The sequence below is a fragment of the Corvus hawaiiensis genome, chromosome 2 (genome assembly GCF_020740725.1).
Source record: "Corvus hawaiiensis isolate bCorHaw1 chromosome 2, bCorHaw1.pri.cur, whole genome shotgun sequence".
Classification (NCBI taxonomy): Eukaryota; Metazoa; Chordata; class Aves; order Passeriformes; family Corvidae; genus Corvus; species Corvus hawaiiensis.
Window position 1 is genome coordinate 119,859,612 of NC_063214.1, and position 13,898 is coordinate 119,873,509.

The following is a 13,898-nucleotide window of genomic DNA, read 5'->3' on the forward strand; positions in this document are numbered from 1 at the left end:
GGATGTTTTTAGAGTATCAGGGAACAGACTTGCAAATTTCCAAGATTAAGAAACACAAAAAATGTTACTAAATTTGCTGGCATTTTAACAGAACAGTCTCTGTTTTAGAATCATAGGATCACAGAATGGTTTGGGTTGGAAGGGACCTTAAAGATCAACCAGTTCCAACCCCCTGCCATAGGCAGGGACACCTTCCACTATCCCAGGTTGCTCCAAGCCCCAATGTCCAGCCTGGCTTTGGACACTGCCAGGGATCCAGGGGCAGCCACAGCTGCTCTGGACAACCTGTGCCAGTGTTTTGCACAGTTTGAATGTGTGTAATTGCTTTATACTGAAAAATATCACAACATAATGCTAATTTTGAAGCAGGGATTCTTTCCCCAACACAATTCCAATGTGGATCAGATTTGTCAGGAAGATCAGGCTTCTGCATAAGTGCTGCAACATGCAAGAGGCAAACCTAAAGGGAGCAGTGTTCATCAAGGGGGATTCACTGTCTGTCAGTAGGGTGACACCTAAATGAAACCCTGTGCCATGGAATAGTCCCAGCATCTGGCAGATTGTAGCCCCATGTGAATCCTTGCTCTGCTGGGAAAGGAAAATCCATCCTGGCAGCGTCTCTGGAAGAGTGTCAGCTGTGGGGCAGCAGGGCTGAGCCACGAGTCTCCTTCATCCTTCCACAGGAGGTGTGAAACGGGTGCTGTTTGCAGTGGAGAGAGCCAGGGTGCAGGAAAGCACGGCTCAAGTAAGACCTGAGCCCACAGCACCAGTATCTGATGGGAAGGTCACTGGGATTAAGGGAATCAATAGCACAGAGGAGCTGATCCAAGGTTGGAGCAGTCCCTGGGCCCTTTTGATGGGAAGCTAATGAGTGGGTGGCAGGGCTGAGATGGATCTGGTTGACTTCTCTAATAAAAACCTCCCAGTATTGTTTTCCCTCGATTTTGGCATTCTTCCCCCAAAACAAAACCAAGCGGAGCATTTCACTGGAACATGAGGTTTTTTTAAAAAGCACTTGGTGTAAGCCTCATTTGAGGGAGTGATCATAGCACAGGGGAAAATAAACAATATAAATAACATCTGTGTGACATGAACTCTGCTATCAGAGCTAATGCCAAATGATGCTGGGAGCTCCCAAACATTGATTCTCTGAGCTGGAAAGGAGTAGCCCATTGCAATATTCCTCTGAGCCTGCAAAGATGCATCATTTAAATAACTATCTGTGCTAATCTAGCATAAATAATCCACAATTTCCAGGATAATGGGAAGGAGTCGACAGCAACCTGCACCTTCCAAAGAAGAGAGAGCAGGGTGAGGAATGGGTAAGAGAAAACTGAATTCCTCAGGGCAGAAGGGCAGAACTCTCACACAGAGCTACAAACTGCAGTAGTGTAGAACACTCCTGTCAAATCCCACCTTTCCAACAACATGGAGAACTTTCCTGCTGGCTGAGGAGGTTTGGTGCAGACATATTAATGCAGAACTGATTTGGCTTCCATTTCTTTCTCTTTTTTTTCCCAGCAGCAGTTCAGAACGGTCAGCCGAGGTGTGCACAGTGTCCTCCTGAAGTCCTGGTGTATGGGATGATGGGAATACACAGCCACCAGTGTGTGTTTTACTGGATCAACTAGCATTGCTGGAAATATCAGGCAAACTTTCAGGTATGCAAGCCCTTATTCAGGTCTGAAATAGAAGCAACAATTTCCAGAGCTGAGTACAAGGTGAGAACAAACGCTCAGATGTTAATTAGGTATGTATCAATTAGGCCTTTGTTTAAAGGAAATGAATTTGGGAGCTGCAGAGAAGAAAGGATGGGGAAGAGGGCGGAAAATGAGAGACAGAGAAAGTTAAAGTTAAATGAAGTTGCTTGTCACCTGGGGGGAGGAAGAGGCAGGTAGTTTATAGCCTGGGGAACAAGAGTCAATCGTGGTGAGTGGGAGGAGAGTAATCATAAAAGTCACATCTGCCGAGAGCATGCTCCTCCAGATCAAGTGGCTTTATGAATTTCAATGCTCAGCCTCATCTTTAGGAGGGGTTTTGGAGGCTGTTGGGATGAAAAGTACTGAGATGCCAAAGGTGTTTGGGGAGCAGTGTTCTCCCCTTGGCAGCTGAGGTTGTTGGGGTTTATTATAGCTTGAAAATATGAGCCCACTTTGGTCTATCCTGCTTGTTCAGTTTTACTTATACAGTTACCATGAGGCCAGTGGATTAATTCCATGATATTGTTGGGAATGTGGGTGTGGGATTTAGAGAAACTCAGAGAGACGGAGACTTGGGGTGGGCCCCATGTCCCCACTTTAGATGGAGTGGAGAATTGAGAGGATGAGTTATCCCTGACACTTTAAGGAGACCATATTCTGGTTTTCCATGAGCTTCTGCTGGGGAATTTGGTAGCAAGCTCTGTCTTTCCTGCCTCATGCAGGATCCTTTTGAGGAAAGGGATGGTGAGCTCTGCAACCAAAGAGCTATTCCCATCTTTGTCACTGGGAGGCCCAAATCCTCAAAAATGCTGTGTTTTAGGTTAGCAGCACCCCACATCGTACATTCTACCAAATAGATATTGCAAATAGAAGCTCTGTTCAATCAGATCAGTAAGAAACCAAATGTTCAGTCAATATTGTGAGTATTCTTCAGTAAGAGTTCATCTGTTGATTCCACTCAGCCCACACAAACCTGAGGTGCATTTTGTTGAAACAAGAAACCTCCACATGGAGCCAAGTGTTATTTTTAAGTGGCTTTGTATTAAAGGTAGCCTGAATTTTCTGTGAAATACAAAACTGGTGAGATAAGTTTAGGAAACCTTACTGTGGCATGAAAAACTGTTTATCTTCAATGCATTTTTTCCCTGCATATACAAGCACAGAATTCAAATTAGAACATTTTGTAAGGAAACGTGGAAGGGTTTTATATTATCAAACTGTGCACAGTCTGTGAGCTGTAAAAAGCTGGATACTTCTAGATTACTGAAATGTCCCTCAAGTCATAATTATAAATCAATATGCATGTGTACAAAAGATTGGTGTCTCCATAAAGTGCCTGAAATTCAATATTTTTAGTCTACTGTGCCTTCTGAAAGTGCCTGCATATTTTATATTCCCTGTGAGCTGAAAATTGTCTCTGTATTTTATGTATTGTTATTTGTGGAGCTCTATTTGCAAACATAAGTAACAGCTAGTACTGGAGATGATATACAGGCTGTACAACATGCCCGAAGAAAACAAATCTGGAAGGAAATAAATGCCCCCAACCATAAATTCCAAGGACACGATGAGAATTTTTTAACCTCATGCCAACGCTGTTAGGAGTGTTCCATAGCTGTGTGGGATGCATTCTTGTAGCTGGCAGGAAGGGAAAAGAGCTCCAGACTCTGGGTAATGTGCACGTTTCCGTGGCTGTGGTTGGTACCTGTTTGTGCAAAACTCTTGGTTTGTTTGAGTGGGTGAGAGGTGCAGTCAGGGAGGTGTTAATTCCTCCTGCTGCTGTGGGATGTGCACAGGCATTTTCCTGCTGGCTGGTGGTCCCTGAGGTGAGCATGGCACCTTGGAGCACTTTTCCAGCTGCCAGGCAGGATGCACAGCTGGAGGGTGACCTGTCTGGGCTGTGCCTGGGATGTCTGACTGAGACAGCTTGGAGCTGTCAGCAGAGAAGGGGCTCCCACGTGGTTCCCAGGTTTGAGCCTCACTTAAAATCCTTAAACAGTTTGAGTTTGAAGGGACTTTAAAGATCATCCACTTCCAGTCCCTGCCATGGGCTTCCACTATCCCAAGTGGCTCCAAGCCCTGTCCAACTTGGCCTTGGACACTTCCAGGGATCCAGGGGTACCCACAGCTGCTCTGGGCAACCAGTTCCAAGTGCCTCACCATCCTCACAGGGAAGAATTCCTTCCCAATATCCCTTCTAACCCTACTCTCTGTCAGTTTAAAGCCATTCCCCTTGTCCTCTCATTACAGTTCCTGATGAAGCATCCCTTCCCAGATTCCTTGTAGCCTCTCTTCAGATACTGGAAGGCTGCTATGAGGTCTCCAACCTTCTCTTCTCAGATTGTTCATTCATCAGGAGTGCCAGGAAGCGCCTTTGCCCAGCCACAGCCTGCTAACCAATTTTAGGAGCACTGCTGGCATCCTCTGAAGAGCCTCGAGCACCAGGCAGCACAGCCTGGGAATCTTAGGGGGCACTCCCCAGCACAGAAATCTCCTTGTTCCTGACACAGTCTCAAGTTTGTGTCCTCTGGCCCATGGCATCAACACAGAAATTTGTTTGATTAATGTGGAAGGATACAGATTAACTGGAGAAAAGGTTTTCTTCAGTTCTAGGTTGGCTGCTTTACTCTGACACCAAATAATATCGAAGCTAAGCTTGGAAACAAGGGCTTGGAGATAAACAAAGGAGTACAGCTTGATCCCTTTGCAAAATACATCCCAATGAATCAACATTTTCTGCTGGGGAACCCCTGTCTCCATACAGATTACAGGTTTTATTTTTCTGACAACCAGGAGGCCTTGTTAACAATGCACATGCACAGAAAGCCAAAGCTCCGTGGTTTTTACCCCTCAAGTCACAGGCTGCTGTTACCCTGGGCCTCCCTCTCCCATGCAATGGACATTTCTCTAATGAAGTGGATTTTTGTTTGTGTTCAGGTTGCACTCAGCCACAGGGGTAACAAGGCAATGTCAGCAATAGGAATACTTGTATCAGAATGAGGTAGATGTTTTTCTCCACGAGTGTTTAATTCAAAACAAGGATATTTTCAAGGACAATTTCAATATGCCACAATGTAAATTGCTTATATTTTTGTCTGTATAACACTACAAAATTCATTTCAAAGCTCCTCCTTAGGCAAACAAGATAGAAAGGCTGTAGATGGTCAGAACTCGAAACAGCTTTGTGTACAAACAGCACATGGCAGACCCTGCCAGTTCTGACAGACTGGCTGAAAATGCCACCAGCAGTGCAAAATCTGGCACGAGTTAAGGAGGTGCCAAATGCTAAATGTGCAAAACAACTTTTCCTTCCTGAGTTCAGGTTTCAAATTCCTCAGTTTTGTTGCACAGAGTGTCACTGGAAGTGATTCTAAGCAGGAGCTTCTTTCAAGAGCACCTGCGTCGGTTCATACCAAAGATTACCACGAGACACACTGAATAATTCAGAATTCTTTGAGTGGGTAGAAAGAAGAGTACACTGAAAAGAACTTTTTTTTCTGAAAGAGGTTTGCCTTTTCGTAAAAGAAAAAAAAATATTAAGCTTGAACTTTTTTATTATGAAATATAAAATTTCAGACAAAATATTTCATTAATTTTAGATATGGTTCATGTGCTGGATCTGCTCTGCTGAGAAGCTGCTTTGTTAAAGCATTTCCCATGGTCATTATCAACTCTATCCCTGAGGAAAAAACACTGTTCAAACTGAATTCCAGCAGCCACCATTGCTGTGACACAACTTGGCCCACAAGTAGAACAGAGACATAAAACATTCAAGCAACTCTTCAGAGTCAAGAGTTTCAAATCTACATTTTTCAGCTTAAGATTTCTGAATTTCATTTTTTTTTAAAAAGGATTTTTTTTGGCACATGGGTGATTGGGTTTTATTTTGAAATGGAACATCAGATTTAAGGCAAATAGCTCTTATAAAATAATGTATTGAAATGGAGAAATGTCATTTCTGATCCAAAGAGAGTTTTGTTAGAAATTTTGAAGCAGCCCTCATGAAAACTTGCCTTGATTTTATTACAGAATAGGAATGGAAAAATGTTGTTGATCTGAAGGCTCAAGATGATCAGCTGTACATAAAATACATTAAAAAGCGTAGATATTATATTAACCATTATTATTATTACTATTATTCACCAGTTTTTCTGAAATAATAAATATCTTGCATTTCCAGTCCTTGATCTTGCTGTAACATAACATTCCTGTCTGACAGGAGTTTTGCTGATTTCCTTGGGACCCAAAATGTGGATTCTTCTTCCACAGTCCCATCAAACTCATTGTCTTGGAAGTTAAGGCTGTCCATTTATGTCATTCATGTCCATTATTTTGCTGAGATATCACACGCTGCATTATAAAGGTTGCAATTTTATTTCACTGTATGAGGGGGAAAAAAAAAAAAAGAAAAATAACTTATAAGTTATAACTTAAACTGAGAGAACTGGTTTTAACTTTTCTCCATTGCAGGAAGGCATCCCAACGTGTAAAAATGCAACTGCTAGAGAAATATCTTGGAGAAGTACATCCTACACGAGTGTCACATTCCTGATTTTCTTTGGGCTGATCAGATAATCAGTACGTCTTTGAGGTCGCACCTAGGGGAGAGCAGAAACAGTTACAGAACTAAAAGAGATCCTGGAAAAGCAGTCCCACAACGGGTCTCAGGAGGTTACCTGCCAAGCCCTCACCCCAGAGCATTACAGCAAAATGAGATCTATCATCAGCAACCCACTCAAAATCCAAGCACAAAGGAAAGCACGAGAAGCAGAATGAAACAAAAGCTTCGCATGCAACACGCTGCTAGCAGCTCTGGGAATTCATGATCTGATCTTATGCTGCCCAAAAACTTCTTGTGGCCTCTGCAGTCTGCGTGCTTTTAAGCAAAAGGTGATGTTGGGTGTTTCTCCTCTGGTTGTCTTAAAGGAAATACCCATTAAGCTGTAAAAAATCTGAACACTTGCTTTCCAAATCCATTAGAAATCGCAGCAATCAGCACACCAGCATTTCCCATGGCTGGAAGATCACTCTCAACATCTCAGTGTTTATTCAAGGCAGGCTTTTTTTAAACTTCCCAAGACTGGCAGGATTCCACTTCCACTGACTGCAGCCTGTTCTCAAGCTGCCCCTGGTGGGATCAGAGCAGGGCAAATGCTCAGCAGTCTTGGAAAGCTTTTCCTCATCTGAAACAAGTGCAGTGCATCTCCAGTCCTAATTACTTGTGTGCTTTTACAAAACATCAGTGGAGAGGAAAAGACAAGGAAAAATTCTCTCTCAAATGCATCCAAGTAACATAAACTCTGGATTTTTAAATGCAGTAGCAACACCTTCTGCAACTCCTCACCTGGTCTCAAGCCCTTGGAAATTAATGGAAATGCCACTGTTTTTTCTCAGTGAAATCTTTTATCAAGCAAACGTGGTTCTCTAACTACGGAGCAATCTTCTGAGGTTTGTTTCTGGAGCATTAATCATGCACAGTCTGTATTGCTCTGGTATTCTTCCAGTATTAAACATCTTCAATAATGCATTTGGTACATATACATTATTGAATAACACACAGAGGCAAATGTTAGATAACAAATGTGGACAACATGTCTCTGGTATTTAATGAGTCCCAGCACCACAAGGAAAACTGTGGGATAAATTTAACTATCCTAGAAACATTTCACAAGACAGCTGCCTTCTGTTTTAAACACAACTCTCTTTCTCCTCCCTCCCATGCCTTCTGGTTGCTAGAACATGCTGCTGTTTTCTAAATTTACCCTTCTTTACTGTTTATTTTTGCAGAGAGGAGAGGTACTTTGGGGAGTAACAGGATTGCCTGGCTCTGCTCAAGGACCTTTTCTAAGATCCCTCTGCTGCACTTAATTTCTTGCATCTCAGCCCAAAGACCTCAGTGGTGCTGAGCAGGGAGCTCTCTACTACCACTCCCCCTAAAATAACAAATTTACAAATAGAATAGAAAAAAAAATCTGAAAAAAAAAGTCAAAGGCAAATGTTATGTTTGTGGAAAGCAAATAATCCCAGATACTGTGGTCTGTGAGAATAAAGGATACTGAACCAGTAACATACTGAGTAACCAGGAAGTTTCACAGGGGGCCCCAGAGCACACAGTCTCTAAAACTCCCTGAAATAGGTCATGGTTTGAATCCCATGTTTAGTGAAATACTGAGGTGAGAATATTTCCCAGAACTTGCTGCAGAAAAATACCCTATTGCACCAGATTTGCTAAAGGTAAAAAGACATTAATCACAAAGTTAATCCAGCAGTGTTGGAAAAGGAAAGTGGAAAGAGGCATTTTTGGGGCCATTTGGAGGCAATGCTACAGGAGATTTAGGGAGGGGATGGTGCCCCTGTGTCCCTGTGCTCAGGTGAGAGCCCACCTGCAGAGCTGCCCCAGCCCTGGGACCAGCACAGGGAGGACCTGGAGCTGCTGGAGAGAGGCCAGAGGAGGCACCAGGATGAGCAGAGGGATGGAGCAGCTCTGCTGGGAGGAAAGGCTGCCAGAGCTGGGATTGTTGAGCCTGGAGAGGAGAAGCTTTGGGCTGAGCTCAGTGTGGCCTTGCAGGGCCTGAAGGAGCTGCAGGAAACCTGGAGAGAGACAATTCCCAAGGCATGGAGGGCCAGGAGCCAGGGAATGGCTTCCCAGTGCCAGAGGGCAGGGCTGGATGGGAGATTGGGCAGGAATTGTTCCCTGGCAGGGTGGGCAGGCCCTGGCACAGGGTGCCCAGAGCAGCTGGGGCTGCCCCTGGATCCCTGGCAGTGCCCAAGGCCAGGTTGGACACTGGGACTTGGAGCAGCCCAGGGGCTGGGACAGCAGAAGGTGTCCCTGCCCATGGCAGGGGTGGATGATCTTTGAGGTCTCTTCCACCCCAAACCATTCTGAGATTCTCTGATTTAGGTTTGCACATGATTCTGAACAGCAGGGAGCCAGAGGACGAGCACCAGCTGGATCCAGGCTGCCCTGTGAGAGCACTGGTGAAAGGGTAACCCCAACAGGCCTCTTTTTCTTTAAAAATCTCATTTTCAAGAATGAGCCATCCATCCCCAGTCCTGTCATGGCACTTCTCCTCACCACCAAAGCAGGAACTGAGCAGAGTTTGCTCCCACAGTGGGGATGATGTCCCTGAGGGTTCACCCTTGCCCTGCTGCATCTCTCATAGTTATTTGCTTTAGAATTACTTCTATTTCATGCTTACTGTGCTCTGGCATCAGTTAATGAATAATTTCATGAATTTCAATCAACTCATGCTGTGTGCTGTCCCATTTTCTGGGAAGCTTTCTCTGAAGCAGCAGAGCCTTCCTGAGGTTGCACTTCACTGAAATGGAGGCTGCTGGCTCCTGGTCACTGACCTAAAACTCATTTTGTGATGCTATGGAAGATCTCATACAACACATTACAAATAATAATGCAGAGGAGCAGGACCACGAAAACCATTTCGTATTTATATCTATTTATATATTTTGTATTTATATATATTTTTATATATTTACGTATATTTATATATATATCTGCTGGAGCTCCTGCTTGGTTTTGATTTCAAACTTGTTTCCTCTTTAGATTAAGTCAGTGCTCTGCTAGTCCTGCCAGTCCCAGTGTGAGGAAAAATGGCTTCATAATTCATTACATCCTACAGAATGAAGGGAAAAACAAACCATCTCCAGTGGCTTGCTGCACCAGCACAACATCACAGGGGTGAGTTTCTGAGGTGGTTCCCCCCATCAGGAAGGATGCACTAACTTTTCTTTTCTACAGTTTTACATCTCTTTGTACTGTCAGCTTGGCATCCAGTTAACCAGGGATATCTGAGAGTCACATGCTTCAAAGCCTGCCTGTTGATTTATCACCTGCCCTGGGTGCCTTTTCACAGGGATTACTATAAAAGGATTATTATACTGGGAAAAGCTTCAGAGAGTTTGTTGGTTTGGTTGAGGAAACAGATGCAGCACAGATCTTTTCATCTCTTGCAGCTCTTCAGCCAGACCAAAAGAGAGCTAGCAACACATGGATGAATCAGAAGGTAAATGGAGTGTGTATCAGCTGGTTTCAGGGTTGAATCCTTCAGTGGTGCTTTGAATACTGATCTTCAGTCAATGAAAGAAGGATTTCTGCTCTTACAAGCATGTTTCAGTCAGTTCTGCAACCCGTGTGATATCAGTGATGTGAATGATGAGCACACATCTGGCACTACGAAACAGGACTCTGATCTCAACACTGACTTGACACATGGCAGCTCCTCAGACACTGATGCTGTGGAAGTGTGTGATAAACTGAAGGCTTGGTATTAGCCAGCCAAAAGAAAGTCAAGTCTAACTGCATTAGAACAGACTGCTGACATTAATGTGGTAGGAGTACTCCCAAATGTGTCTGCATGCATCACACACTGGGCTAACAAAAACAGAACAAAAAATCAGGGAGGCACAGCTTTCTGGTTCTGAAGGTTATTTCCCCCCTGCCCTTAGTTTTTAATTTTCATTCCAAATTCACTTCATTGACAGGAAAAACACCCACCCCGTAAGTTCTGGATACCCTCAAAATAATTCAGATACACTATTACTTTATGTAGCAAACCAGTTCCCTCCCATCAACTTTCTGGACACTCACCACATTTCCCTGCCCATCAATACAGCCTGGAAACTCCCCCTTGTTTCTTCATGGGTTAATCCCACCCAAATGCCTTCACTCCTCCCCTTCTCCCAGAGACATTTGGAAAAAAACCTGCAAACTGCACCTGCCATTTTTCTATCTGCATCATCAATATTTATTGCTCTCTTAATCAAGATATGCTAACCAATGGATATCATAACATGACATATCTGCAGCACATTTCATCAGCAGGGGCAAAATTGTTTGCTTTCATTGATTTATATTTCTATTTATTGACCTTTTAATTCAATTTCGATTGCTTAATTTTTCTTTCCAACAACCCTCAGAGTCAGAGCAGTTCTATATGGGGCAATAAATGGAGCTGCAATTCATCATTCATTTCCTTCTCAGTATAAAACCACAACCACAACTAAATAATATTTCCAGTTTATAGAGTGTCATTTGGAGTAGTTAAGGAGAAAAATAGATCCTTCCCCATTAAGGGAGCCATGACTCACCCTGGATTGGAAAGGAGCAGCGAGGCTGTGGAAGCTTCCTGGAGCTGTGCTGGAGTCACAGCAGGAATGAATCCAGCCCATTGGAAATGAGCATTCACACCCTCTTATGGAATGGGCTCCTGATTTATCAGAGATGTTTATGGCGTATTAAATGGGCTAATTATGAAGCTTGTCTAGGAAATTGTCCAATCCTGCAAGCTGCTCAGTCCTTAGAGCTCCTTCTGTGGGAGCTTGGAAAACGGAGATCCTTGGAGGTGGCACTCAGCACCTGGCAGAACTGGCCCTGTGGCCCTTGTTCAGGCACAGCTGTCTGTGGGGCTGCCCCAAAATCTGCAAAACCCTGGGCAGGGGATCCCCCTCCCTGTGCTTGGGTTTTGGAAGGAGCACTGTGGGTCAGGGAATGAGGAACTGTTCCCTGAGTAGGATGTTGCTCCCTAAAACCCATTTTTCTGGCAGCTCAGCCCCGGTACTGGGAGCAAGGATCACACTTCTCCCATCTCTGACAGGAACTACATTTGCAATTAAACAGAAACCTGCACCTCTGCTCTCAATTGACCTTTTCTCAGTTAATATAATCACAATGAAGACCTTTCAGCACCTCTGACTGATGCTCCTGGCCTCCTCTCCCAGTAGCTGGTAATTTTTCCCTCAGCTCAATAATTTACTTCGTTACTCATCATTTTTTAAATGTCTTGTGCACACCTTTGATTTTCCTCCTTTCTTCTTTGCCAAACCTTTTGTTGAGGTTGTGAATTGATCAGTGCAGTTACTGGGCAGCATTTATCTTCTGTGGACACTCTGCATTAGTTTCTGATTCAAAGAGTTTGAATGGCCAAAAGCTGAGCTCAGTGTTTTCCTGTTGTCACCCTTTACAACAACACACACCAGGGATTTCAGGTTTGTACCCAGCTGGGTCCATGGGTAACAAATCCTGAGGAAGCAAAGCCTGTGATATGAAGTCTCCCTCAATCTCCCAAATCCTTTAAAATGGTAACTTTTTTACATATGGAACAGAAGGGATCAAATTTGAAGCCATTACCCTCAGAGACACGGGAATAGATAAGGTTTTAGGTCTTCAATCTGCAGTTTTTCTACCAGTCGATGCACTTCTTGCTCCTCAGGGAGGACTTGGATTTTCCTTCCTTCTTCCTGACCTCTAAAAAAGCACTGCAAGGACTTTTGCTCACATGTCCTGATTATCCAGGGAGAAAGAAGCAATTTTCTGGAGTCCACCCCTTCATGACCTCCATCCTTCACTATGGAAAAAAATTCTCAGGATAACTTCTTTTCCTCCTGGGTTTTTTTTACCCCCTATTTCTCACTATAAAGTCCTGAAAAATAAAGATGAAAAGTCTTTGGGAATGTTTCCCATATTCAGGCAGGGAAAGCCAACTGAGAAACACAACTTTCTGGGCTTAGAAGCTGCAGTGGCAGGAAGGCAGGTGGTTTCTGAGGAAATTGTTTGATTCAGCACTAACCTGCAAACATCTAAAGGAGTTAACATCTGATTTCTCCTACTTGACAAGAAATATAATGAGAGAGCACTACAATGCTTATTAGGCAATATATTGGCATCAGTGGTGATTAAACTTTATTAGAATACATCCAGGGACACCTTTAGTGAAAAAAACTTGTATTATGCAGCTAACAGGGAAGGTTATGAATGTAAAAGGAAAACGCTTTTTGTCTGGGAAATCTTTTACTGTGTTTGAATATATTGCCATAAAATTAAATCATGGATTGAAAATCCACAATTTAAGGTAAAACTTCAGCAGCCTTTGATCAGTTCCTGCATACACAAGACGTGGCCATCACAATACACTGAGAAGCCCTGTTCAAACAGAAGTTTGCCTTCATCAAGCCATTTTTAGATTGCTGAATATTCCTCCATGTCGTGGTTTAGCACAGCTTGGTTTTTAGTTAAGGAGAAATGTGAACTAAACCACTACACTCTAACACAGGGAGAATAGCTCTAAATCATTTTTACGTCTAGATTCTCTCTTTGTATTTTCCAAGAATGTGTGTGCAGCTATTGATGCAGGTAGAAGCCACTGTAACTGAGTTTTCATATTGTCCAGGGACAACTGGTTTAAAAACATAACTATTTCAATTTTATGCTGTGTGCCTGTGATGGATTCAGTGTTTCCCTGGCCACTTGAACTCCTAGGCCATCTAACCCAGGGTTTCATGTGGAGGGCTGCACCTTTCATGTCTCAGTTTGAATCAGGGCAGCGAACAGAGTCTCCTGATGGTCCCCACTCAAAACTTTATTGTTCTCACAGTGGATGGAGCTGCCTGAGAACATCCAAATTCGATGCCTTTCAGATGTCACTAAATGGCTTAATGCTACCCCAAACATCAGTGCCCATGAACCATCAATGAGCACCCAGTCACCAGGAAATGGCCAAATGAATCCCAGAATCACCAAATCCCAGAATCACCGAATCCCAGAGTCATCAAGGTTGGCAAAGACCTTCAAGATCATCCAGTCCCATCATCACCCCAACATCAGCATCATCACCCCTAAACCACATCCCCAAGTGCCACATGCAGATGCCTCCTGGAGTCAATATCCTGCCCTGAAATGTGTCCAAGGTGCCCAGCACAACCTCTCCTGATTGTCAGAGCAGACAGCATGTGCCACATGCCTAGTGCATGGAAGCACAGCCAGTGCCCCACAATCCTGTTCACAAGCATTCCAAACACTGTCTGAAAGTTGCTTGGGGTTATAGATCCACGCTGAAGCCTCCACTGGTTTGTGCAGACTTTTCAGCTTTGCTTGAACTGTATTTTGTTTGACAAGTAACTAAAGTCAACCATCATAACTACCAGGCACAAATGCATCAGTGTCACTGCTCTTATTTTTTACGGGTATTACGTGATCCTTGTTTTAATTGCTGATTGAGTGCTCCCTAAATCTCATTGTGTGCCAAAAGAAGTTGACACACTCTGCTATGATTTATGTGCAATGTCATCCCCAAGACAGATTTCTGCACTGTACATGTTGAAGCAGCTCTTCAGCAATAAATGAGTTATCACTGTGTTGAGGAGTGAACTCAGTACCACATCACTGCCACCTTCTCAAGAGAATAT

The 13,898-nt window shown here is 43.6% G+C and overlaps 1 protein-coding gene across 2 annotated transcripts in view; it reads right to left on the reverse strand.

The window, feature by feature from the left end:
- Positions 1–238: 238 nt before the first annotated feature.
- Positions 239–13,898, reverse strand: part of IGSF5 (immunoglobulin superfamily member 5) — a 32,875-nt gene continuing 19,215 nt past the window's right edge. Inside the window, exon 9 of one of the 2 annotated variants that reach the window (XM_048290780.1) lies at positions 239–1,683. In XM_048290780.1, coding sequence (XP_048146737.1) covers positions 1,678–1,683 — 6 coding nt within the window. In that variant the 3' untranslated portion in view covers positions 239–1,677. Of the gene's footprint in view, positions 1,684–4,706; positions 6,299–13,898 lie in introns of those variants that run through there. The other variant, XM_048290770.1, reaches the window with a different exon arrangement.